We start from the raw sequence: 27,308 nt of genomic DNA on the forward strand, positions 1-27,308 counted from the left end.
CGCAGCGCGGGGTGGGCGTGCCGGGCCCTCGCCATTGGCCGCGCGATCGGGCGATGGCGGCGGCCGCCGGGGCGCGCCCCGGGTGCCCTTGCTGCGAGCGGCGCGGCCGGCGCAGTGCGCGGAGCGGCGGCGAGGCGGTGAGCGGAGGCCGCGGGACCTCGAGGCGTGGGGGAGGGCGGTCCCCGGGCCGGGGGTGGCTCTCCCCCGGTTACCGGCGCCTTTGCAGCGGCGGGGCCGGCGCTGAGTCAGCCCCGGGGAGGGGGAGGGGGGGTGCATGTGCTGTGGCAAACCCAGCGCCTCGCCCTGAGCTCTCACGCGGCGACGTGGCAGGTTAAAGCGTATCAGACAACCCGCCCGGTTCCCTTTTTACACGCTGGGGAAGTGTTTGAAGGGGTTGGGGTGGGTTTTCTTTTTCTCTTGTGAGAATTTATTGATAAGTTTTGCTGCAGCTGGTTTGCGTGTTTAATTATCTTGTAGTGTAAATATGCTCCTTTCTTGTGAGACCTCAACTGGAATGTTGGGTCCAGTTCTGGAATCCTCAACATAAGAAGGGTGTGAAACTGTTGGAACGGGTCCAGAGGAGGGCTACAAGGATGATCCGAGGGCTGGAGCACCTCCCATACCGGAGTAGACTGAGGGAGTTTGGGTTGTTCAGCCTGGAGAAAACAAGGCTCCGAAGAGATCTTACAGTGACCTTCCAATGCCTGAAGGAGCTACAAAAAAGCTGGGGAGGGACTGTTTCTAAAGGCTTGTAGTGATTGGACTGGGACGAATGGGTATAAACTGGGGAGGGGTAGATTTAGACTACACGTAGGAAGGAGTTTCTTCACCATGAGAGTGGTGAGGCACTGGCACGGGTTGCCCAGGGACGCTGTGGATGCCCCATTCCTGGAGGTGTTCGGGGCCCAGTTGGATGAGGCCGTAAGCAGCCTCATCTGGTGGGAAGTGTCCTTGCATATGGCAGGAGCATTGGAGCTGGATGATCTTTAACGTCCCTTCCAACCCAAACTATTCTGATTCTACGAAGTGTGTCTTGTATCAAGACATAATATGCAGACAGTCTCCAGAATTTGCAAGAATTCATTGATATGCTTAATTGTCCTTTAAGATGTAGTTGTCCTAGGTGAAGAGATAACCTGAAGGGAGTCTCCAGACATGGTTGGATAACCAAAAAAAACCCCATGATTTGAGGACTTACATGGTTCTTTGTCTAAAACTGGTATATATACCTGCTGCTTTTGTAAGGTGGGGTGCCTTATTTAGAAGGGCATCTGATTCAGCACTGAACTGTAAAATAAAAATAGTGTTGCTTTTGCTTCAAAGACTTGGTCCTTGTCAGGAGTGAATAAGTGTTTCTCGCAGTGTGTATTTTGTTTTGATTCCCAGAGTGGATTGCTTTACTAGATAGTCTCCTGGGCATTTTTTATTGAAAACAAAGGCAAGCAGGAGATGGATGGGATTTGTAAAGCATCGCTTCTGGACCACTGTTTTGAGATTTATTTATACTAAACCTCAATTTTATGTTTATCATCATGCCTTGTTGTGAGTCAGTATAGCTATACAAAATATTTTAAACAGAATTAGAAATAGCAGGAGGTCATACCCATCAAAATCTTTTGCAGCACTTGGTAATGCAGAACATGTGCATGAAATCTTCCTTCAGTATTTTCTGGAAATGTCAACTGCATAGCAAAATATGCATGCAGTTAAGGCAGGCTAAATACCATGAAGGCATTAAATTAGAATCCTTTTAGGTTAGGAGTCAGTGCTACTCAGTTAACCTCGAGATCAGCAGTGAAGTATCCTGTGTTTCATAGCAGCAATCAATTATGAAGCATTGTCTAATAACAGATAGTTATTTTCATAGTAAAATTAATGTGGTTTTTCCTAATTGATTTGAGTGAAGCCATTTTACGGTTATTAGTTTGCTTAATAATGTGAAGGATAATATTTGAAGATCTTGAAGTCTTTCTAGCTCTACTAATAATTGCCTAGGTAATAATTCCAGCTAATTATTATTTTCCTGAAACAATATGGTATCAAAAGTATTTGTATTTTCATAGGACATTGCTCTGCCTTTTCTGGTTTTTTTTTCGTGTTGTTTCAAAATCTTTGGCACTAAAATATTCCTCTGTCTGTGTCTTATCTTAGTTTCCTAGCTAAAAGATACTTTCTGTTCTGCTGAGGAAAATCTGTAATACCACTTTGGAACTATTCCGCAAAAATATAAATTTACAAAACAATGTGTAGATTCTATTAGAGAGGGAAAAGCAAAGGGTGATGTTTACTTTAAAAGGAGTGGTTTTGTTGGCTTGTTTGTTGTAATTTTTTTTCCCCAAAAAGCTTTCTGTCAGGTAAGGAAAAAAGTAGTTCTTAAGAAAGGCAGTCCTCTTAACGATTTTCCTTGTTTGGTTCCATGAGCCACGAAAATCTTAACACACCGTCACTGTAAAAGGGTAAAGAAAAATGTATTGGTGCTGTTGGTGCTCGTATGATAGAGATTGGCATTGGTAGGAAACAAAGATGATTCTGGTATCTTCAGGAACACTCAGCAGATAGATTTGCTCAGTCTGTTATTTTATCCGTTGAATGGTAGCTTAATTTTTTATGTCCAGGCAAAAGGAATAATAATAGAAAGATTAATGCATGGATTGCTACTTTTAAGGCAACATGAAGGGATATTTTTTTTTATCCACTTGGAAGTGGCAATGTCAAGAGCCCTCAGTCTCTTCAGAGACTCAGGAAATATTTGTATTCAGACTCTGGAAATATTTACAGTGCTAGGTTTGTACACGTAAGTACTGAATCATAGATTGTTTAAGTTAGCCAGGCTACTATTTAAGCATCTTTTGAACTTTGTAATATGGTTTTATAGTTAACATTCACTACCGAGTTTTTGAAGCTGTTGATTTGGTGCTGTGAGAAGAGCAAAGTCTCAGTACTAATGTATTTAAGAGAAGATTTTATGGCATTTTGTGTCTGGGCTATAAAGCATAAATAAATATCCTTGATGAGCTTGTCTAAAGGTACAACTCAAAGCAAATAGACTAGGATGTGGATTTTGTAGTTGAAGGACATGCAGAACATCCACATTCTCACTTAAGTGAAAGAGAGGTGTGGGAGTTCCGCTTGAATGTTTGTTAGCTTTTGAAAGCAAAGGGGATGATGAAATGAATCAGTAACCAGGGAATTAGCTATGGGTGCAAGAGAACTATCACAGAATACTGCACGTGAGGAGGAGTCAGGTGCTTGATGAAGAGGGAACTGGTTTGAATGGGATTAACTTCAATCATTGAAGAATACTGAATTGAAAGTAGACAAGACGCAGTCAGAGGAAGATGACATTGCAGTTCCCGCTGTTGCAATCGAGTATTACTGACAGTGGTTAGCTGGTAATTTATGTAGTTAAAATAAAATTAATATTTTTGATAGGAAGAGTAAATAGAAAGAAGTAATAGGATTAAATGAGTGGTTAAAAAGAAGAAGCTGAACTCAAAGTGGTTTCGGAATTGTTTGACTAGAGTATATGAAGAGATGTAAGAGTGGGGGCACTTATTAGAAAGATCTTGAAATAAAGGAGATGTGGATTAAAAAAAAAAGATTGAGAAGGCAGGAGAGATCATAATGTATTTCAGAAAATTAAAAAGCAGTGTATTTTACATGGAAGGTTGAAAGGTGAAGATTAGTTTCTTTACTCATCTTTCACTTAACTGTTCTTTGTTTTGTTTCCCTGAGGGATGACTTGCAGAAATTTATAGGGCTCTTACCTTTTTTCCTTCATCTCATAGTTGCTTACATGAAATATTCTTGTGTTGCAGGTTTGCTGAGTATAGAAAACAGTCTTGAAAATGTTGTCCAGACTCTTTCGAATGCATGGCCTTTTTGTAGCCTCTCATCCATGGGAAGTCATCGTGGGAACAGTGACTCTCACCATCTGTATGATGTCCATGAAGATGTTCACTGGGAATGATAAGATCTGTGGCTGGAATTATGAGTGCCCCAAACTTGAAGAAGTAAGAGTTTAAGTTCATGTTATAGTTCTTAGTATTTATCTGTAGATCCAGAGTTTTCTGTAGAATAAGGTCAAATTGTGATATATTGGGAGGAAAGTAGCAATGCAGAGACTTCTTTATTGCTTTCTTTTCCCGTTGTGGCTCTTAAAGCTGTATGCAAGCTGTGACACGGAAGGTGCTGCAGAAGATTTTCATTAACTTCAACTTTCAGTTGCACAATATCTAGTGAACAAGTATTTTATATTAATATTGTTTGCAATTTTAGATTTTTTTTTAAGACAGACTAGCAGTGATGTTTTATTTTGAAACTTCATTTCTAGTGCAGCTTCAGAATGTGTTTTTTTTAATTACTGAAACATTACAAGTTATTACCTGGTGTAAAAGCTAACTAAATATTTTTGTGTTTCAAACAGGATGTTCTGAGCAGTGACATCATCATCCTGACAATCACACGATGTATAGCAATCCTTTATATATACTTCCAGTTTCAGAACCTAAGGCAGCTTGGGTCAAAATACATTTTAGGTACTGTATCTGATTTTTTTTAAAAATTTGCTGTATGCATTTTAATTGGTTTTTTAATATATATAGGTACTGTGTAGTAGAATTGAAATACTTCTGTACAGAAGAGGTTTATTTTCATTTCACTTGCTAGAGAGCAGAATAAGCTAGATAGGGCAAATGTTCTGCATAGATCAAAGTGCAGTATTTTTAAGTGAGATTGTGTAGGGTTATATAAACAGTAGAAATGTAATTCTTGATATAATTATTTTGTGAAACACCTACAAAAATAGAGCTATTTAAACCAGTTTTCGTTTCTGCTAATAATCATAAGATTTATGATTTTTATTTCTTAGACTCTTACTTTGAATGCAGTACAAATTTTAGATATAAATATTGGTATAAAACCAGCATCTACTTGAGTTTGTATCTCAGCTGCTGTTAATGCATTCTGAGAGATGAGAATTGTCACTTGTTTGCCTCAGGATTGATCTAAAGATGTAGTTTTTAACTTTTCCTTTTTTTGCCCTCCCAATATATATAAAACAAAAATTTCCCGTTTTCTTTTTTTTAAAGGTATTGCTGGCCTCTTCACAATCTTCTCAAGTTTTGTTTTTAGTACAGTGGTAATCCACTTCTTGGATAAAGAACTTACAGGTTTAAAGTAAGTAATGGATTGTTATCCTAGATTTCTTGCTTGAATTTTTTTCCTATACAATAAAACTTGAATTTTAACATATGCCTCTTCTTTTCAGTGAAGCTTTACCATTCTTCCTGCTTCTGATTGATCTGTCAAGAGCAAGTGCACTAGCCAAGTTTGCACTCAGTTCCAACTCACAGGTTAGAGGGACTGGGTTTTTTTGGGTTTGTTTGATTTGCTGATTTTTCAATTTCAATCAAGCTTTTGAATTTAATGTTCAAACTTGAACATTGTCCCATGGCAATAAGTTTGAACTACGTGATCTTGTAAGTCCCTTCCAAGCCATTCTGTGATTCAATGAATAATCCAGGTGGACAGACATACAGGTGAATACTGTCTTGGTGATATATAGAAAGGGTCAGATTTTGACCAGTTTCTGTGTTCTTTTGTCTTCAATCCAGATTGATGTTCAAGTGAGTAATAACACTGTAATAACAATGTGCATAAGCATGTTGGCTAGGTTAACTGTATGTATGCGTACTTTGTAGGTTCAGAACTTTAAACCAGCAATACTTACAGCTCTGTTAAGGGGATTAGAGTTCCTAAACCAGTGTCTTCTGTGGAAGAGTTATTGGCAGACGAAAGTTATATTTTAGGGCTCAGGAACAGTATGTGAAGAAACAGCTAATGTTACAGTGCTGATTGAAAAAAAAAAAAAAAATATTTCTAGGCAAAATCTTAGCAGAACAAACATAGGATGTGTGTAGACAGAAACGTTCATGCTTTGATGCAGTTAAGACAGCACAACAGGAAGAATGAACAGATCATCTTGCGTGTCATACATTGTAATGTTTGTTTCCTAATATTCTGAGTTCTGAAATAAAAGTATATTTAATGAAATTAAATTTATACCAACAAAATACTCTATAAGGTAAATAAGCACACTAATTGTGACAAAATTATTGTATATTAATATGTAATATTTGTGTTTGCAAATTATGTTGCAAATTATATGAAATATTATTATAATGTGTATGATTATATAATAATTGCAATAACATAATTTTAAAATTTATTTTCAAGAAAGTATTTCACAAGTAGGTTTCCCATACATCTTGTCTCCCCCTCCCACTAAAAACACCACCACCAAAAAACAGCAGCAGAACTTCTGGAGTTTGCCATGCCTGGCCTCTGGAGGAAATCCCTTTTTCCCCAGGGAAAAGTTTTAGTCCCCTTTTCTGTCAGCTGGGTGTAGAAAGTTAAATAATAAAGCAAAAAAAAAAAAAAAGTTAGCATAAAGATATGTGGTTGCCAGAACTTTTGAAGTGCCGTGACATAAATGGCTTCTATTTTATGTCTTAAATTATAGAAGTCCTGTTCTTTCACTGTATTTTATTAAAGTCTGTACCCATCAGTGTTGTAGGAGCTTAGAATACTGACAAACCAAAAGTAGATAAATTAATCAAAAATAAATAGTCTCATGTAATTAAAGACTGTCAAAGTATAATATGCTAACATGATATCTTAGCATATGCCAGCAATTAGAGAATGTGTTCTTTCATAGCAGTTCATTTTTAATGTGTTATATAAAGCCTTATCACCATAACGCTACTCGGTTTACTAACCATGTGCTAATCATGTTATGTGTACTCCCTTAATTTGATTTTTGTCTCTTAAATTAATGTACAGAAATTTTTCTTTTTAGGATGAAGTAAGAGAAAATATTTCACGTGGAATGGCAATTTTAGGTCCTACGTTTACACTGGATGCACTAGTGGAATGTCTTGTGATTGGAGTTGGTACTATGTCAGGTAAGTGATACAGACTAAGGGTCTAAATCTTGGAAGCTAAAAAAAGCTGTTTGAAAGATGTAGCCTTCCCTAAAAACGACAACAGTTAAATGTAACAATCAAAGGGTTTTCACATGTAAATAAAAAATATCTTTATAAAATAAGTTTTGTAGTTAGGACTGAAGTGGGTTTTCATTTGCATGCTTGGTTTTTCTGTTGTTTTTATATATATTCTTTTTTTAAACTGTTTTCATACCTTAAAAGCATCATTCAGAGTACTTGTTTTTCAAATTGTTTTGGACTTTTTCAGGGTATTGTGTATTAATAAGCTATTCTGCTATTTACATCTATGAAGAAAACCCACATTTTGGTGCAGCATATAGTTTGGGCTATTTTTAATTATTTATACTGTTAGCTCTTTCATCTTTTCTAAGGCAGTTCTGTAATGCGTATGTGATGTGGCTAATTTACTTTTTCTGGATACCAAGCCTGTGAAAGAGTAGGTGGGGTGTATACTGTTTCTTACTGCCTGAACACTTAGCTGATCATCTTTTAGAAGATATTTCAATAAATAAAGTCAGTTAATTATTCTTTGCTTAGATAAGTAAGGAGTTTTAGGCTGTCAGTGTGAAGCTTTAAAATCTTGGTAAACTGTAACTATTTATATTCATTGTTATACTTCAAAAGTTTTCTTTAAGTACCATAGCATAATAAATACAGCACTTAGAATGAGCTAATACACAACCACTAGGGCTTAACATGCTTGTCTGTAATATGCAATGTCAGTTTAATGGTTTCTTTCTTACTGCTGCAACATTCCTTCAAGTATATAGAAAGCCCACTGCATATTCAAATGTAAAAAAGTCTTTTTTTTTTTTATGTAGGTGTACGACAGCTTGAAATTATGTGCTGCTTTGGCTGTATGTCTGTTCTTGCCAACTACTTTGTCTTCATGACCTTCTTTCCTGCTTGTGTGTCCTTGGTATTAGAGGTAAGACCAACACCAGACCTGAACATCAAGCTTAGTGCTGAGACCCTGTGCTTTTTGTAGGCGTTACATTTCTTTATGGAGTTAAACGCCAATATGCTTGTCTTCCTTTTAGAGTGCGCAGAGGGAATGTGCAAGAAGTTACAGCAGCTCAGCTGATAAGAGTAACTTGTTAAAGCTTCTGTAAATGACTCAAACTCAATAGTACAAGTTCTGTTATCAAGTAGAGTAAATTATATTGTAAATTATTGGCTGTCCACGTTTTTTCACTATTTGAAGTCTAACATAGGCTAAACAGTAGACTGTTGGCTGTTTTGTTGGTAATTTTTTAATCAAGTATCAATCAAGTATAAATACAATGTTCAAACTTTCTTGTTGGTTCTTCAAATATGTACTAAATTTTTAAATTTTATTACTTTTGCAGCTTTCGAGAGAGAGTCGTGAAGGGCGCCCCATATGGCAACTTAGCCATTTTGCTCGTGTACTAGAAGAAGAAGAAAATAAACCAAATCCTGTAACACAGAGGGTCAAAATGATTATGGTCTGTGTCTCTTTTTTTTGCCTGTGGTTATACAATCAATAAGGTGTCCTTGTGGAATGAATAAAGCTTTTGTTTTCTATAGGATTGTATTCTGCATCCATTAGTCTAGTTTACTGTGGTAATTTTTAATGACATCACCTATATCTACACTCAAAGTCTTCCTGTGTATGCCATTTCTCTGCTAAACATTTAAGGCTTTTTCACATGTACTGTTTCCCTCTCTTTAACGCTACAGTACCCTCAGCTTCCTCTGCTTATTACTTGAGAAAGAGGAAGGATGTGGTGTGACAGGCTTAAAGCAGTGAGTGCTATGATAGGCCAGAAAGGGTGTTGATGAAAAGCGAGGAAAAGCAGCATTTAGCTGTAGACTTTTGAGGGATGGGAAACAAAAATAATCCCCAAACCCAACCAAGTAAAAAATATATGTTTAATCTTAGTAGGTTAGATACTTAGTTACCGTTCAAAAAATAATGTTTCTTATGTTGTTTTCTATTTTTAATGCAGTCGCTGGGTTTAGTTCTTGTTCACGCCCACAGTCGCTGGATAGCAGAACCAGCTGCTCAGAACACTACTGCAGAAAATTCGATGGGATTGGATGAGAATGCACCAAAGAGAATTGAGCCTAATGTTTCATTATGGCAGTTCTACCTTTCTCGGTAGGCAACTTCACACAGGAGATTTCATTGATTCAGGTGTCATATTCTGTGCTGCCAAGCTGCGGTCCTGGGGTACAACAGTGGTATGCTTGCAGACCTGACCACTGTAATATTTCTTAGAACCACAGATGACATTTCGTAAGAAATATTTTAGTATTATGCTGTTTGTCCAATCTCCTTAAAGTAATCAAGAACGCAATTATGCATGATTATTATGATGCATCAGAACACAGTCTTTTCCCACTAGAACTGACGTCTTTCAGAGTATACTGGGAAATAAATTTTCTGACTTCACTAGGCTAGTTATGCAGAGTGTCTGACCGTTCACGCAGAAGTGCAGAACCTGTATCGCTACTGCTTCTCCTTCAGCTCAGCTGACATTAGTGGCACCTTTGGTTCCATATTGCTTCTGAAAACTGTGGACTGTCTGGTTTAGGTGTTTTTCTCTCCTCTTGCGTCATAGTAGTCATTATTGGTAGAGGATAATAATTGAAACTTTCTACTTTATTGTTAGTAGGTAGTTGTTAAATCAGTTGTATGTAACAGTGAATATTTTAAAGCCATTTCTTTTATTTGGACTGTAAGACTTAGTAACTTTTTAATGACACCTGAAAATTCTTTGTTATTAATATAAAGAATTATTTCTCTACCCTAACCTAGCATACTTAAATATCTTGGTTAAAAAATGTCTTTTGACTGGAATTTGTGTAACTGTATAAATTATGATGCACCTTCTGACATACACGCTTTCTAAAGCAAAGGGATGTCAGAATGCTGTTACAAACCACAAACTGTATATACTGTGTATTTACTTTTTCATTTGTCTGTTTTAGAATGGCCAGTATGGACATTGAACAAGTAATCACTCTTGGATTAGCTCTTCTCCTTGCTGTGAAATACATTTTCTTTGAGAAAGCAGAGACTGAATCCACACTCTCACTGAAGAATCCCATAACATCTCCAGTGATGGTCCAGAAAAAGATCCCTGAGAATTGTTGCAGGAAGCAATCTGGACTTCTGAAAAACAATCAGAAATCTAACACACTAGAAGAATCCTTAGTTACCAAAGATGGAAATGGTAATTTTTAGCATTTTTAAAGCCTGAACCTATTCCTGAATATTTTGAACAAATAGTGAAATCATAGAATTGCAGAATCATTTAGGTTGGAAAAGACCTTTAAGGAACATAATTCCAAACATTAGCCTAACACTGCAAACTCCACCACTAAATAATGTCCCTAAGCAGCATATCTACAGGTCTTTTAAATAATCAACCGTTTCCCTGAGCAGCCTGGTCCCTTTTCCGTGAAGTAGTTTTTGGTAATGTCCAGCTTAAAACCTCCCCTTGTGCAGCTTGAGGTAATTTCATCTTGTCCTATCACATGTTATCTGTATTAACATGTTGTATTTGGAATAAGAACTAAAGAATTTTTTACACCAAAGTTCATTTTAATTTTCTTCATGCAGCTGAAGTCATAAAACCTGTATTAGCAGAGTCATCGAACAAGGCTACCTTTGTGGTTGGCAATTGCAACACTGTTGAAACATCTTCATTTCCTAATGGAATAGAGGAAAATACTGAGTTACCTAAAGAACCGCGATCTATTGAGGAATGTGTTCGTATACTTGGAAATGCCGAGGTATGGAAAAAAATGAGCTTTTATTTTAACCTCTGCTGTCTGATTTAGGAATTCTTATAGTTAAGTTTTCCAGCTTTTAAATGATCTTATTGATTGTAATGTTGTTCTTCAAAAAACTATATATGGCTTTAAAAACTTGAGTGGGAGGTCAGGACTAAAACAAAATGCTTTTGTAAGTCATTTCTGCAGTCAGGGTGGGGGCAGTGAGCAGCTTCACCATTTGTGACATACTGAGTCATTGAAGCTTCATCATATACACGTATAAGTGGATCTCTGATTAAAAAGGCTTGGATCATATCCTGGCCTAATGTAATGCCTGGTTCCTTTAGATGTGGTCTGATAACGTCAAAGTAAAGTTGTTACCCTTTTTTGTTTGGAAACATTTAAAAGGATTTTCACCCTGAGAATCTGTACTTTTCTCTGCCTGCCGTTTACATTTCCAGAAAGGAGCAAAATTCCTTACTGATGCTGAGGTTATCAGTTTAGTTAATGCTAAGCACATTCCTGCATACAAACTGGAAACCCTGATGGAAACTCAGGAGCGAGGTGTGTCCATTCGCAGACAGATGTTATCTAAGAAACTCCCTGAGCCTTCATCTTTGCAGTATCTTCCTTATAGGAATTATAATTATTCATTGGTAAGTAAAAGTCAGACAAGGACAACTCACTGTAAAACTATTTTGCAAATACGTGAAATGCATGCTCAAAGTGATGTACCTAAATTAACAATAAACTGTGTCAAAAGTGATGTAGCAGGAAAAAAAGGCACTACCTTTTATCACTCTTGATGTTTATAAACCTAGGGAGATGTGTATGTTTTGTAGCTTACCCAAAACATATTTTGTACCAAAATATGCAGCTGTCTTATCTCAGCAATGCAAAATTCCACTAATACTGAGCCTGAGTTCAGCTGAATGATAGTATTATACTGAGCTTAAGTTAAAATGGAAGTTTATTTAAAACTCAAACTGTATTTTCTTTTTTTCGTATTTAAGACTTAATGAGATTCAATGCATTTGCCAGGTACTAGACTTGAGTAGAATTAGCTGTTTATAGCTGTAGCTGTTAACTTTAGAGGTGGGAATTTTTTTTTTTATGGGCAAGATGGTGGGGTTGTTGTAGTCATAGGCATAGTATGTAACATGCTATACATACTCCTGTAGTGTAACTTTAATGATACCTTTTGTGTTGTTTTTTTAAGGTTATGGGAGCTTGCTGTGAAAACGTGATTGGATATATGCCTATTCCTGTAGGTGTAGCAGGACCGCTGTTTTTGGATAACAAAGAGTTTCAGGTGCCAATGGCAACAACAGAAGGATGTCTTGTAGCAAGCACAAACAGAGGATGTAGAGCAATATGCGTAAGCATTGTTTGACTAGCTTGAAAAACTTTTATAATAAATGTATTTGAGGTGATATAAAGTGTGTTTTTGACTTCCTGAAAACTAAAATTCCCTTTAATAAATCTTTGGTTTTCTTCTGCTTTGATTTTCAGCTTGGTGGAGGAGCAAGTAGCCGCATTCTGGCAGATGGGATGACTCGAGGACCTGTGGTAAGGCTGCCCACTGCTTGTCAGGCTGCAGAAGTGAAGTCTTGGCTTGAGAGTTCTGAAGGCTTTAAAATAATGAAGGAAGCGTTTGACAGCACAAGTAGGTTAGTACAATGGCTGTTCCAGCCATATTTCCTGACATAATACTTCTGTGGATGGTAGGAAGCTCCTGACTGTTTTTTATGGTGTACTGCAGTACAGGAAATTCCATATTAATTTTGGCTATTCCGTATAATGTGAATCTAAGAAGAAAAGTCACTCTGGCTATATCAAGGCTAGTCATGAACATTTTCCATTGATAAGAGGTAAACAACAGTATTTTAGTAACAAATACATTTGTGTTGCATAAAAATAATACGTTATTTATTTTGTCTAAGCTTTTAAAAATAAACATAAAAGCTTATCTGGATTTTTAGTAGTTACTATGGAAAAAGTAATTCAGAGTTGGCAAGCTGGCCTTTCAGATGGTATAAGTAATATTAATAATTGATTTGTGAGTTTCTAGAGTAAACAAGATAAACTAATGCTGTAACGGAAATGCTAAAAAAACATAAAATGCTATTAAGAATGAGTCTACTTCTGGCCCTAGAGTTTTTTCTAAGGCTTACAATTACTTGCTTGCTTTAGGAAGATTCAGAGAGAGATTTCCTTACTAGTTCTGTTTCTTCCCCATCTTACAAGCGTCAGCCAAGGACATGCTGTGCGTTTCAGCCAGAATCAACTCATGCTGCTGTTTAAATGCAATATTTCCGTGGTTTTGTTCGATTTGTGGAGCTTGCACTGTTTTGGAGATAGCATAGGGTTTGCCTTGCTGTAAAACTGACATAAGAATTTCCAAACTCATTGTTTTAGTTTATACCTAATAGTCAGATGTTTGAAGGAATACAAGTGAATTAAATTTATGGTAGCACCTCGCGGTATTTTATTTCATGCAGTGCAGGGGTAGAAAACCTAAAAAGCCAGTGAACACTTTCACAATGTAAAGTATTTATTTGAGAGAACTACGTACACAGTCCTGAAGGTTTTTTCCTGCGCTGAGTTGTGAAGAACACAGTGTAGTTGTCACTGCTACTTGCAGTGATTTACTGCCTTTTTTCTGCAAAAGTAATTTAATCTTTTCCTTTGAAGACTGTTAAGTAATACTTAAATTTTCTTGCAGATTTGCCCGCCTACAAAAACTCCTCGTCAGTTTGGCTGGTCGGAACCTTTATATCCGTTTTCAGTCTGGAACAGGGGATGCAATGGGAATGAATATGATTTCAAAAGTAAGGACAAGTCCCCTTAAGTCTTCTTAATAAATGTTTATTTCTTTTTTTAAAAAACTAAATTATAGCCTACCAGTCTCTGACTTACCTGGCGTGTGAAAACAGAAAGATAAGACATAGCGCTGTTTGCAGTACTATGGGGTAATAAAAGCATTTGATCTTGATAAGTGTAAACAAGAGAAGGAAAAGAATGATGAAAGAAAGAAGCAACTTTGTACTTTAATTTTTTTATTATTATTTAAGGAAAGTATTCTTTCTAATTAAGCTGGTTGCTCTGTTGCTTTGAGCTGAAGATTTTATCCAGCAGTAATTAACCTGTTATTGTGTTTATCAGTTCCTTGTAAATAAAAGATTAGGAATCTGGTGAATGGCAGCAGAGGGGCGCTCTCTAATTCTGGTTAGTTGGTTTTGATTTTATGCAAACATAAGGAGGAAGCTGAGATATGACCCATAGACTAGGGAGATGCCTTGTGCTCTTTGACGTTAATACTGATTGCCTATTCTATATAAAATCTAAGTATATTTAGAACCTTTACATAAATAGCTCTGGTCATAGACAGGTACTAAATACAGCAGACTTTTTGTCTGATTTCCTTGTGTAAAGAAGCTTTTTCTACTGCATCCAAAATGAATTCATTTCATGTCTGTAGTGTTTCATTTGGTCCATGTTGTTACTTTATGCTCCTGCACCTAAAATGTATCCAGGGAGGCAATATGTACTGGGACGAACCAGTTAGTCCCAATAAAATTACCAAAGTGGTTAGAATAAAGATAATTGGGAGCTTTTTTTCCTGTTTGAGGTTCCTTCATGAAGTTATGTTATTTTCTTCAGCTGCAAGTGGTGATGGGATCAGACTAATGGGTCTAGTCTTGCTGTTCCACTGTTCTGGAGTTGCTTAATTTGCAACCATAATTATATACAAGCCTTTTATCTGTTTTTTAACAGGGTACTGAAAAAGCACTAGCAAGATTGAATGAAGAATTTCCTGATCTCCAGGTCATAGCTATTAGTGGTAACTATTGTACAGACAAAAAACCTGCTGCTATAAACTGGATAGAAGGAAGAGGGAAGTCTGTTGTCTGCGAAGCGGTCATTCCAGCCAAAGTTGTTAGAGAAGTAAGTATCTGCTTTCTTTCACTTGTTTATAAAAAATTCATACATTTTAGAAAACTGACACCTATCTTACATCATAAGTGCTAGCTGTAAGTTGTTTTCCGGGTAAGAATAACTGCTGAATGTATTTTCAGAGACTGCCATAGGAGAAGCTGTTTTTCTTGAGAGAGCAGATTTTTTTTCCTGTCATTGTCTGTTCCGATATTATGTACATGTATTTAATGATGTATATGCAGTTGAAGGCATTAGGATTTTCAATTTTTACCTTTGAAAAATGATGTCACATTTGGGCAGTTTTTTATACATAGTGTTTTACCTGTCATTAAACACCATCATTTTGACCATTTCACCCATTTGTTGTGTCTCGCACAAACCTGGCATTCTCTTCAAAGCTTTTATGCCTCCTGCTACAATGAAAACAGATGTTCAGGTGCTTCACTTTCCTAGGGCTTGGCAAACTTGTCCTAGATCGAAAGAGCTATCTTAGGTTCTCTTTTAGCTGACTCAGAGGCCAACAAGGTCACTCTCAGGGCAAAAATGAAAAGCAAAACTTATTCTGGCTTTGACCAGAATAAATGGACCAAAATACTTGGGTGGTAGAAGAATCACCATATCAATGGGCAACAGCAGTTCCTTGGGAATACATGGTTGCTGCAGCAGCAACTTCTTCCAAGCCATGTGGTCCAGCGTGGTCCTGTTGAAGCGATGGGTACACCCTGTGGCTCCTTATGAGTTCTTTTGTCAGGCCAGTCCATGCCCCATCAGCATGTGAGGGGTGGTCTTGCCGTGTGTGTGCAGAAGTCTTTTGGGAGAGTCTGGCCAGGGCAGTCAGGTGGGTGTGAGGGAGGCGAGCATGAGCAACGCCGACTGCTACACCTCTTCTGCCAGAGCAACCGTCCTGAGCTCGGTCAGGCTAGGGGAGAGCAGTGCTTGTTCTCTTCTCATTGAGGCCGGCGCCACAGATGAGGCCCTCAAATGATATCCTAAGATCAGTCTTCGGGGAGAGCCTGCTGCTGCACCCCCTCTGCTATTCATTGCTAGGCTAGAAAACAAGGACACAAACAGCCAACCTTCAGACAAAATGTCTAGGGCAAGCGAAGTAAAGTCTAAGGCAAAGAAGTAAAGTCAGACTACATATTCTCCATGGTAGCCTGCTCGGGACCATGAGTTCGGCCAAGGGAAAGTGGGAGGAGTGGTGCTTACTCCTACACCTCCTGTTCCATTGAACCCAGCACGAGAGAGTAGGCCCTCAGATAATAAAAATGTTTAAGGCAGACAAAACAATAAAGTTGGTTTTTACAAGAAGATAAATGGGAAAGGTAGCTGGTGAGCTTTTCTTAAAGGCCTGTGAAAGTCCAAGCCCTTCACACTGACTTTTCCATTGTTATTTGGACAATGCAGCTTGTGTTTGAAAGGGCTCCTTTTGAACAAAAATGAAAGTAGGTATCTAGGAAAATGATGACTTAGATTGCACATGGAAGCAAATGGGGTGAGGGCTTATTTACCATAAATAGAGTATTTCTACTCTTACCTAAGGAATGGTGCAGTAAAAGTGTATCACTATATCTAGGTATTGAAGACAACTACGGAAGACATAGTTGAAGTCAATATAAACAAAAACTTGGTGGGTTCTGCGATGGCTGGCAGCATAGGTGGCTACAACGCACATGCAGCAAACATTGTGACAGCTATCTACATTGCCTGTGGTCAGGTAGGTTTGTCATACACCCATTCAGATTTCCTTTAGTTCACTAATTCTTAACTGAAGACTTAGTTGATTTTGTTTTTGTTTTGTGTCTCCTTCCTGATCTGAAGGATGCCGCACAGAACGTGGGCAGCTCTAATTGCATCACTTTGATGGAGCGAACTGGCTCCACGAATGAAGACCTGTACATCAGTTGCACAATGCCTTCTATAGAAATAGGAACTGTTGGTGGAGGCACGAACTTGCTCCCACAGCAAGCTTGTTTGCAGGTATAAATCAGAAAGTTGAAAGCAACGTAGCTTCTTAATCAAAGCTCACTTACATCTTGTGACTATTGTGTCAAAGTAATGGGAACGGGGCCTCTTGAATCTTGATGGATTTGACACGAGAATTTTAGAATTATCTAATGAATTGTTTTCATCTATCTAGTTTGTAAAGTTTAAGAAGTTTAGTATTAAAGAGCTTTAAAGCTAGTTGATAGGATACAATTTGGAAAGAGTTTAATACTAAATTTAGCAAAAATTTACTTTGATTTCATAGCATAGTATTGACTGTTTTTCTCTCCAGATGTTAGGGGTTCAAGGTGCAAGCCAAGATAACCCTGGTGAAAATGCCCGTCAGCTTGCTAAAATCGTTTGTGCTACAGTGATGGCAGGGGAGTTGTCACTCATGGCAGCTCTTGCAGCTGGACATCTAGTCAAAAGCCACATGATCCACAACAGGTAAGAAATAGAAAAATTCTTGTCTTTCTCTGCTGTTTTGCCTTTCTTCCAATTGATGAAATAAAACTATATGAATAATTTCAACATATAATAGTGGTGTAACATTTTCACTGTCTAATATAGTTATCTTACTGGTTTTATTAGGTCAAAAATAAATCTACAAGATCTTCAAGGAACCTGCACTAAGAAGGCAGTTTGAATACTGAAATGGCTTTGAAATGAAGAATTACTCTAGAAACTTAACGAGTGCAAAGGGGAAAAAAATATCTGTGAAGCTTAGAATGAAAATCGCCTTCAACTCAATGATGTCTGTGAAAGATGAACTGAGAGATCTGGGCTTGTGTGAGACTGCTTATGCCTTTGACCTTCTTCAGTGGTTAAGAGAGAACTTCATGAACGAAGTCCTGTCAGATCTCTTGAACGTGGCTTTGGAATTGTTACTCTTCCACATGATTTTCTAAAGGGGTCAGTCTTAGTTTTTTACAGGTTGGGATTACTTTGACTACTAAGCTCCTGGTAACTACAAAGTTGAAAAGTGATGTAATGTACCTTGTACATTTGGGAAAAAAAAAAATATATATAGTTGGTGTAAACTTGGCTTGAATGCACCAGTCCTTGCTGTCTTTATTTTTCTGTTTAGACGAGCATGGTTTTTAAAGTGATGGCAAGCCAAATCACCTTCCAGGTACTCCCAGTTTTTTTCTTCACTTTCAAAACGTAGGTCTTAGGCTATAAAACAATTTTATTGAATCATAATAGTTTTCTAGAAACCCCTGTTTATATATAGTACTTAATTTGATTGCTGCTTCAGTTAGGCAGCATTCAATATGTTAACTCTACAATTTTGGTTATTCCTTTATGGAAAACATGTGGCCTGTAAAGTTCAGAACTGTTAAATATAATCTGTACTAAACTAGGGAGAACCAGTGTCTTCAACTCTTGTTATTTGTTCAGGTATCAAAAAGAGATTTTGAAACTGGTAACTCCAAACCCAGTTCTGGGTCAGACAGGTTAGTGATTTAAGCAAATGCAGTTTCTCGAACTTCTTTTGATGGGAGTGCATTCAAACAACAGGAGTCAAGAACACATGTTTACACTTCTTTTAAAAGATGTTTCTTAAGGTACAGTGTGTTTGTATATTCCTAATATTTTAAGTGTTTGACACCTATTCTCCAGGAATATGTGTGTATCCAGTTCTAAAGCTGAGATGAAATGAAGCCAGAAAATCACACTGTTCTTTAGCAGTAGTTTTTTATGGTTTAGTTCCTTTCAAACTTTCTTTTTGAGGGGGGAGTATTTATTTTGAGAAAAAAAATTATGCTTTTTTTTTTTTTCCAGTGAAAAGTAGTAAGTTAAGAGAATTCAGTGAAATAACATGTTAATACAACAAGCAGATTTTGTATTAAAATACTGTACTTGGACCAGTGAAGCAGTCTCAGGTGTTCTTAATGTAATGCAGAAACCGCAGGTGTGTTCTGGTTTGATTCACCTTTGGGAATATTGCTAAATACATTGCCCTGCCTGGTTAATCACAGGATGAAAATGATTTATGTGCTTGATGATGAGTTCGTTTGGTTTGGGGTTGTTTTTTTTTTTTGTTTGTGTTTTTTGGGGGAAGAATCGGTGGACTGGACTGGGTTTTTTGCAGGAACGCAGTAGCGTTCCTAAGGGGATACTAGCAGAGGTGCTCTTCTATAATGTGCAAATTTGATATAAATCACGATGGGTTGTTTCGTAGTACATCAACACATTAATATAATCGTACTGAGCTCGTAAAGCTAATGTGCAAGCATGAAGTCATTCTACATGCTAGATATGTTATGATAGCATGTAAATATCATGAATGTTTATCTTCCTGCAGTATTGTTGCTAATTGCTACCATTTTATTTAAGGAAGGTTAGAACTACTTTGTTTCTATGTTCATTCGGTGATCTTATTTAAAGTAACATTGTTCTATCAATAAATGGTGGTTCAGTGTTCATTTTGGTGGATTTAACTGACATTCTGTCTTGCAGAATTAACATTTTGTGTTATTACTAAACTGTGTACATTTTGGTACAGAATTACTTTTTCAGTTTCAGTAAAACATTGGAAAATGTATTTGCTTTATTGTGATACTTTAAGCTTGCTTAGTGACATACCTTAGTAGACAACAAAAAAGAGGGCTATGAAATGCAGCTGGCATATGGTACTAATTACAGTGGGGTGATGACATTGGAACTTCTGAGTCTTCTTCATAGAAACCTGTAGTCTTTTATTCCTCATGAAGCTGAACTACAGCGTTTGCCCAAGGAGGAGAACGTGGGCACTGTAGCAGTAGCATTATGTTCTGCCGGGGCCCATTTGGGCATTTATCTCATCTTCCAGAAAAACTGTTGAATCACACTTGTGGTAGTTCCTCACGTGTCCACCAAAACAAAGTTTCAAAGGTGCTTTTAAATCTGTTGACTTCCTACCTGAATTTTAAACACTTCTTCCACCAGGAAAATGTAATTCTATCAAAATGCGCAGTGCTGTGTATTCTTGCAAGACAGGGTAAGCTGAAAGTGTAAAAGAACACATCAGTACCACACCAAGGACTATTTGAAATCATTATCACAGCTTTTAATACAATAATAGTACACGTTAACAACAAAGTGGTTAAGCTTTTAGTCAGTACCTCACTACACATCCCAGCAATTCAACAAGAATTTTCCACACACTCACACTCTTCTCACCTGTAGTCAAGTTTCTGTGTTTGGCCTTGGTAACATCCATCAGTCGATAACCAGGCGTACAATGCAGTTTGCATTCTTCTCCAGTTTCCTAGAGGTTTTTATGATTCCACAAGCGTTGGTGTGTTCAGGGAACTGAGGGGTTCTTGTTTCCATACACATAACACTGAAAACGTTTTGTAGCAAGATTGCTTCCACATGAGAAACAATGTTGTACTGCTTGAGCCCTTGACAAAACCAAACCAGTTGTCAGTATTCTGGTTTCTAAAGCTGCCACACCCTAAATGCTATACTACTACAATTGATGTAGTTTTCCAAATATTTTAAAACCCCAGGGAAAAAAAAAAAAAAAAAACAAACAAAAAAAACACCCAGTAAAAAACAGTGCATTTGACTCTGCTAGCTAGTTTGCCTCTCTCTCAACCTAGATTAACGCCTTTCTTCTCTGTGTCCTGAATCTGTTACCGTTGCTACACATCAGGCCCCTTCCTGAGCTGTGAGGCTTGGAAGCTTTGCAGCTCCAGCTGTCTCTGATGACACAAGTGCTGTCCACTCTGATTTCTCTCAGTCAGCATAAGGTGTTATCAGTGCAGTGTGCCTTACATAATCGTCCTGAAAGGAAAAGTGGCTTCTGCTCACGCAGCACAGGGATGCAAACCATGTTCATGCCAAATGTACCTGTGGAAGCACAAAGCTGTAGCGGATGCTGCCTTGGTGATGGGTCAGACGGGGGTGCCAGTAAGGGCCTCTGCACTGGCATTGTTGAACAGGCACACAGGTTCCCAGAAACAAGCGCAGCTGAGAGCCCGCCTGCTTTCTCAGAGGAGTATTCCAGTATGTCTGGACTCTGGGATTGTCTGTACCCAGCACTGTGGGGACAATTTTCGTCTTCGGCGTGAACCCTGCTTATGAGGTGAACACATCTCTCAGAAAACGTGTGGTAGATGGTTCTTCCTCCCACTTCTCTCAGCCACCTTTTGGGACATGGCAGACCTTTTTTTTCAGTTTATGTCCTCTCTCTGGCTTCGGTTAGGGGAGGTTTACACTGCACAATGACACCTGCTGAAGGAAGGAGACAATGGATTGGGCTTCGGGCACTGTACTTGTTACAGAAACAGTTTCTGTGCTCCACAGGTCCTCTCTGTTGCCTCTGGGGAAGCTTTAATTCCGGGCAGAGGCATCTTGCCAAACACAAAAGGCAATTACAGTGCTATGCATCGAGTGAAACCCCTAGCGCTGACAACTCTGCCTTCTTGCCTAGGGATGACTGCTGGCTCCAGGCTCGTCTTGTCCTAGCCTCCAGGGGGAGGCTGCCTCTGAAGCCAACCTTATGTTTCCAGTGCTTGAGGGCTTTTGCAGTCCATTACACAACGCAAAATTACCTGGTATCCCATCTTCACCACTGGTTTATGTTCATTCTGCTGCTTAATCTACCCAGGGAGACACTAGTGGCTATAGCCTCAGTTTTCATAGGTTCTTCTCAATTACAGAACCCAGCTGTATTCCCAGTGGGACTTAGGACATCTAGAAGAACGGGGTGGGTTGACTCAGCTGCTTGCTCACTCACCCCAGCAGAGCATGGGAGAGAATCACGAAGGTAAAAGCGAGAAAACTCATGGTAATTGAGATAAAGACCATTTAATAGGTAAAGTGAAGCTAGGCATGCAAAGCAAAACAAGCAATTAATTTATCACTTCCCATCTGCAGGCAGAGCCTCGGCACACTTATGGTTGCTTAGAAAAATAAATACCATAACCACAAATATCCCTCTTTTCTCATTCTTTGAGTGCACAGCAACACCACCACGTGGTGTGGAATATCCCTTTGGTCAGTTGAGGTCGGCTGTCCTGGCTCCATCCCTTACCAATCTTTCACCTAACCCCTACCGACCCACTTTCAGGAGGTGCAGAAGAGAAAGAAACACAAAACCAAAACATCGATGCTGGCAAACCCTGCTCAGCAACAGCCAAAACGCTGGTGGGGTGACCAATGCTGTTCACAAATCCAACACAGAGTCCTGTACAGGCTGCTAGGAAGAAAATAAATTCCATCCCAGCCAGAGCTCACACAAAAAAAGAAATTCTAGCTCTTCGCACCAACACCTGCTGAGATCCCCAACAGCCAATTAAAGACCAGCTCTTACTAGATTAGAATTGCTGAATGGTTTGTGTTGGAAGGGACCTCTAAATATCACCTGGTCCACCTCTCTCCTGCCATGGGTAGGACACATTCCACTAGATCAGGTTGCTCAAAGCCCCCTCCATTGTACTTCGAACAGTTCCAGTCACGAGGCACCCACAGCTTCTCTGGTCAACCTGTTCTGGTGCCCCAGCACCCTCACGGTAAACAATTTCTTCCTTACCTACTTTATTCTTCCGGAGAGAGTTGTACAAGATCAGTCCATTTTCACAAGCTAGAACCCCAGGATGAAGTAACCATGCCATAAAACTTACGCCAATGACTAGTGTCTCCTAGGATTACTGTGTGAAAAAGCAGGTTTAGGCAAACCTATAAAGTGCAGAGCAAGATTAGACACATAGGTCTGTAAATTGCAGCTCCCCACCTGGTGCCACAACAAAGTTTGCCAAACTGCTTCCGATTTCCCTATAATGAAACGCTGGCCTCCAAGAACAGAGGGAAGGAATCCTACAGTATGTGTATGTCATAGACTGCAACATCATCAATCCACAATCTCGTGAAAGTGGTCTTCCAAGGAGGTTCTCACCCTGCTGACAGAGAGCTACCTAATGTTGCCCTGAAAACCTTAATTCACCCTTAAAACAACTGCACAACGTTGCTACCCTCTTTTGCCCAGGATTTATTGCTCGATCCTTTGACCCACACTCAATCAATCCTGCTTTATACAGTGTGTGCAGGTGATAACTGTGCTGCCAAGGAAGGTACTTGAAACAAGCCAAGTGCTGGTGTAGAAGTACAGCAGTCCAACTCATTCCCCTTCTTTTGTATGCAAAAGCTGGTTTGGTTCTATGTGAGCTGGCCCAGTTTAACAACACTAAAACGGTTTAAAATTCCTTAACTTTCAGGAATATTTGCCCTACAAGGCTGTTTAATTAACAAAAAACAAACAAACAAAAAAGGGCAGGTCTAGCAGGCGCACGGACAACCCTGTTGGCAGAGTTCCTGGCTAGACAGAATTGCACTTTTTAGGAGCAATCCTGGCTTTCCCATGTGAAATTTGTTTCTGGGTAAGTAAGTCTGAAAAGTTGGACATTCACTGAAGAAATGTTCTCACTGCAGCTTCTCTTAATATTTAACAAAGCACCCTAAACTGGTAATTTAAAATCCAAGGAGGACAGTTACACCGCATAGAAAATTACATGCAACTTTATTTTTTTATTTGGTAATAGGTGTTGAAGAACGATGCCAACTCTGGAAGCCACTAGACTGGCCAGCTCATGGAACTCCCTCAGCTGAAAAATTTCCCTTCAGTGCAAGGTAGGGAAGAATAATGTGTGCTGTACTGAGGCTGATAATAAGAAGTCATCTATTACCTGATATTTGTCGTCTTCGCTCTCTGTCTTTATGCTGTGAGCTCACGCAGTCCCTTTATGTGAGATAGTCCTGCAGCTATTGATACATCATGGGTTGTGCTGAAGTGGCCAAGAACAACCTAACATCCCTGAGCTACCTGCTAGGATGGAAAATCACCTAATGAGTAAGCCTGACCTTCAAAATCTGTCAACAACTTTAAAAAATAGAAATTATTTAACACATTATATAAACTGTCTATTACATAACTGAACAGAGTAATCGATTTCAACAAGCTCTCACACAGACTTGTGGGGTGGAAGGCTTTTTGCTACTAATTCATCACGAGTGAATGGAGAACGCTGTGCACTTAGTCTGAAAGCAATTTCAATCGAGAAAGGTGACAAAAAGCAAGAAAGAGGATTCAGGCCCAAAGTCTGTGAGATAAGAGGGAAAAAAAATCTAACTGTTAGTAAAAGGAACAAACCCACTTTACATCCAGTTTCTGTCTAACTTAGCTTCCCTACTGTTTGTACTAATTCAATGTGTGATCATGGCTGGATTGCACATTTTCCCAGTCGTTTCCCTGCAGGAGCTCTGCAGGGAGGGATCTGTGCACTTGTAATGTTGTGATAGAGAGCAGAGACAAAGGCCTGGCCCCACATGTTCCTCCAGATTCTCTGACACGGCCGGGTATATAAGAAGGGTTTTAAAGGGAGTTGAACAGAACTTATGTACCTGGAAATAATATGTTTACTCTTCATTTCCATCTCTGTTTCTCTTCACCTTCTCCATCTGTCTACAGTATCTGCTGTGTCTTATCTTTCACAATCATGGAAGATAACCTTTTAAAGTACAGAGGTGGACTACAGAGTCCCCAAGTCCAAGGTGACAAAGCAGTTCAGCAGCAGGATTGTGTTGTCACTGTCTTTCCCATGACAGGTAAGAGGATTTGGGGGTGGTTTCTGAGTGTGGGGAAGCGACTTTTGCTCACCTGTTTTGTCCAGTCCCGTGAGGGTGTTGCCTAGTTTGGGGTAACGCTTGTTTTCTGCATAGCAGTATTTCACAGCTCCTCAGACTATGGGGCAGAAGTACTCGAGGTAGCTGCAACTGGCACTTTAAAAATAACTCACACTTTAAAACAGAAAAATAGAAAACCTCTCAGGGTTTTTTTTTTTGGCATCTGTAGTAATTCTAATATGCAACTCAGCTAAGCAAAAGAGATCATCTGTATCGCCCCAGAAAGAAGTGAAACTCAGAAATTATCCCTTGCAGAACACAGAAGTGCATTTTTTACTCATTTTTAGTTTTCCTAGCCATCTTTCTCCATGTATATTCCTTTATTCTACCTGCATTATGAGCACATTAATTAAAGCTGGTAAGTATACAACAGGAAACCTATTTTTTTGCTCTTTGAAGCGTAAGAAAGCTTTTGAATTGCCACACAAACGTTTTGTTGACCATTTTCTTGCTTTATTTCAACACAGGCTTCTTATCTGCACTCAGGGAAGTACACAGACAGTGCGTAGGCTGTGACAGACACCTGGGCTGTGGCTCCAGCTTCAGCAACAGCTGAGTCCCTCCAGGATTGCTCCATGCCCCCGAGATCTGCCCAGGTCAACTGCACAGCTACACACCAAGCTGGTTCTGATGTATCCGGGCTAAAACAGATCGTTACTGTCCTGGGAGAGGACGCTCGTACCATCGCTGTCTTGCAGGTGTTTGGCTTGTGCTGACATTGATGTAATGCGTCTGGGGGAGGCTTTGGGGGAGGCGGGGGACGCACCACGGTGTAGGGATACTGATGAAGGACAGACAGACGTGCTGTTTGCTTGCTGTGCGGCATGAAGGCCAAGGAAACAGCTGAGTACAAAATCACATTTATAACTCTGGATGGAAACGGCAGGACCCAATTTATCTGACACACACCAGGCATTTCTAACACTTGTTGAAAACAGAGGCTTTTCCTTGTGAATCCCCACCTGAAGTACTGTACCTATTTCTGGAGTCCTTAGCACAGGAAGGACATGGATCTGCTACTGTGAGTCCAGGGGAGGCCAAAAAGATGATCAGAGGGCCAGAGCACCTCCCATACGAGGACAGGCTGAGGGAGCTAGGGTCGTTCAGCCTGGAGAAGAAAAGGCTCTGGGGAGATCTGACAGCATCCTTCTGATACCTGAAGGGGACTAAAGGAAATCTGGGGAGATGCTCTTTATCAGGGAGTGCAGTGATAGGATGAGAGGTAATGGCTTTAAACTGAAAGAGGGGAGATTTACATTAGATATCAGGAAGAATTTTTTTACTGCAGGGGTGGTGAGACACTGGCACTGTTTGCCCAGGGAAGCTGTGCCTGCCCCATCCCTGGAGGTGTTCAAGGCCAAGTTGGATGGGGCCTGATCCAGTGGTAGATGTCACTGCCTGTGGTTAGGACTGCATGATATTCGAGGTTCTTTCCAACACAAACTATTCATTGATTTAATTATTCTGTTTAGTAACAGACGTGCAAAGCCTGCAGTGTCCAGATGGGAAACCTGACAGGCTGAATTTGCACTTTTTCAGCCCAATGCACCATTCCCACTTCACATCGATAACCATTTGTTACTCCTGGTGCCTGGAAAGGAGCCCACAACACCAACACCTTGGTGCCCTGACCCTTCGCTGCTGTCCCTTCTCACAGGCCCGTGGGCCGCATTGGTACAGACAGCAGTTACTATTACCAAAAGCAGAATATTTTTGATTTAAGCTAAAGTAAAGTTTTGTCCAAGTAATTGTGGGTTTTTTGAAAGTTAAGCAGAATTTCCCTCTGATAGCGTTTTGTGTTGGCATTATTGTAACTATACTAAATGATTCAAAGGACGGCGCTTCCAAGCCCCCGCACTTTCTAACACTCCTCACCGAAGTGGGAGGCTGGGTGTGGCTGGGCAAGGATTTTGAAATAATAACTCAATAACAACTAGACAGTCATTATTAAGCAGGTACCCTTTACGAGCAGTGCTGGATGCATGGGGGAATTAATCCTCCAAAAACATGCATGCCAAGCGAGAAAACTGTGCGTCTTTTATAGTATAGATCTACGCATATGCATTGCATCACCCGAAAAGGTATTACAAATTCATTTGTTTTTGAAGGGTCATAAACATACCTTCACACCCTTGAGTTGAGTGGTCCGTTGAGTGGTCTGAGGATCCCATCCTTGGGTTCCAAAGATGAAGGCTCGAAGTAAGGGGGGTGCAACCCAAGCTTTGAGAAAAACAATCCTTTTTCTCCTGGTGTGGCAGTGTGGGTTCCGGGCTTCCTTATCTTTTCTTGCAGGAGGTGTGTTCCTTGCACAGCGGGTCCCTCTTCAGAATCACAGATTCATAGAATCCCTAGGTTGGAAAAGACCTCTTAGATCATCGAGTCCAACCGTTCCTATCTGCCACTAGACAAACATCCCTCCGGGCACAGACCACTATGGGATGTACAAACTTGGACGACTGCTATAGATCAAGACACAAGCTCAGACATTTGCCATTCATCAGTTCCCTTTAGGAAAAAAAGCATTTCTTGAGACACATACCGCTATAAGACATACTGACTTAGCTGCTGTTGACTAATACACAAGCTCAAACATTCTCCACCTGTAACTCTGCTCGTACTTTGGAGGCGACAACTTTTTGCGTGCAGTGTGACCCGTGCTGAGCGGGAGTCTCCGCTGTCATCACCTGCGTGCAGCCCCTCCGGGCGGGGTCCGGCAGGGCTGGCTCCAAAGCTCCAAACCAGCAAGAGGTTTGACTTGTGAAGCTCCTTGGAATGTGCGGGACATCGCTGGGAGCACAGGCGCAGCCGCCCGCGGTGGGAAGCGCCCGTGTCCCCGCTCTGTCTGGGACCCGTGAGGAGCGCTCCAGCCCCGCTGAGGGCTGCGCGTTCCCACAGCTGCAGAGCGAGACCCGCACCGCCCACAGCCCCGCACCCTCCGCTGCCCTCGCTCTGCCGCAGCGC

General features: G+C 39.8%; 1 protein-coding gene and 1 long non-coding RNA gene across 5 annotated transcripts; one reads left to right on the forward strand and one right to left on the reverse strand.

Annotated features, from left to right (window-relative positions):
• Window positions 1–19,224, forward strand: HMGCR (3-hydroxy-3-methylglutaryl-CoA reductase). The gene is made up of 20 exons (XM_054053377.1): window positions 1–137; window positions 3,819–4,013; window positions 4,427–4,538; window positions 5,091–5,178; window positions 5,270–5,354; window positions 6,860–6,965; window positions 7,829–7,935; window positions 8,357–8,473; window positions 8,978–9,129; window positions 9,963–10,207; window positions 10,597–10,769; window positions 11,213–11,407; window positions 11,971–12,129; window positions 12,264–12,421; window positions 13,477–13,582; window positions 14,529–14,699; window positions 16,267–16,407; window positions 16,512–16,670; window positions 16,969–17,123; window positions 17,268–19,224. The coding sequence occupies exons 2-20, from the start codon at window positions 3,849–3,851 to the stop codon at window positions 17,320–17,322; spliced, it is 2,649 nt and encodes an 882-aa protein (XP_053909352.1). The 5' UTR covers window positions 1–137; window positions 3,819–3,848; the 3' UTR covers window positions 17,323–19,224.
• Window positions 14,706–27,276, reverse strand: LOC128850317 (uncharacterized). 4 transcript variants are annotated; one of them, XR_008447620.1, is made up of 6 exons: window positions 26,966–27,276; window positions 23,351–26,695; window positions 20,517–20,900; window positions 19,842–20,065; window positions 19,581–19,664; window positions 14,706–15,738 (listed from the first exon to the last, which is right to left on the reverse strand). It is a non-coding gene; the product is annotated as an uncharacterized LOC128850317 (long non-coding RNA). The 4 variants fall into 4 exon arrangements; XR_008447619.1 differs by lacking the exon at window positions 14,706–15,738 and having other exon boundaries at window positions 17,929–19,664; window positions 23,351–25,455; window positions 26,470–26,695; XR_008447618.1 differs by lacking the exon at window positions 14,706–15,738 and having other exon boundaries at window positions 17,929–19,664.
• Window positions 27,277–27,308: the final 32 nt, after the last annotated feature.

This window comes from Cuculus canorus, chromosome Z, assembly GCF_017976375.1.
Source record: "Cuculus canorus isolate bCucCan1 chromosome Z, bCucCan1.pri, whole genome shotgun sequence".
Lineage (NCBI taxonomy): Eukaryota > Metazoa > Chordata > Aves > Cuculiformes > Cuculidae > Cuculus > Cuculus canorus.

Excerpts from the sequence above, each read along its gene's own strand:
- HMGCR (XM_054053377.1), top strand. The coding sequence starts at position 3,849 with ATGTTGTCCAGACTCTTTCGAATGCATGGCCTTTTTGTAGCCTCTCAT. Across the intron at positions 12,422-13,476 it reads GCGTTTGACAGCACAAGTAG|ATTTGCCCGCCTACAAAAAC; the intron begins GTTAGTACAATG and ends ATTTTCTTGCAG. Across the intron at positions 16,408-16,511 it reads TCTACATTGCCTGTGGTCAG|GATGCCGCACAGAACGTGGG; the intron begins GTAGGTTTGTCA and ends CCTGATCTGAAG.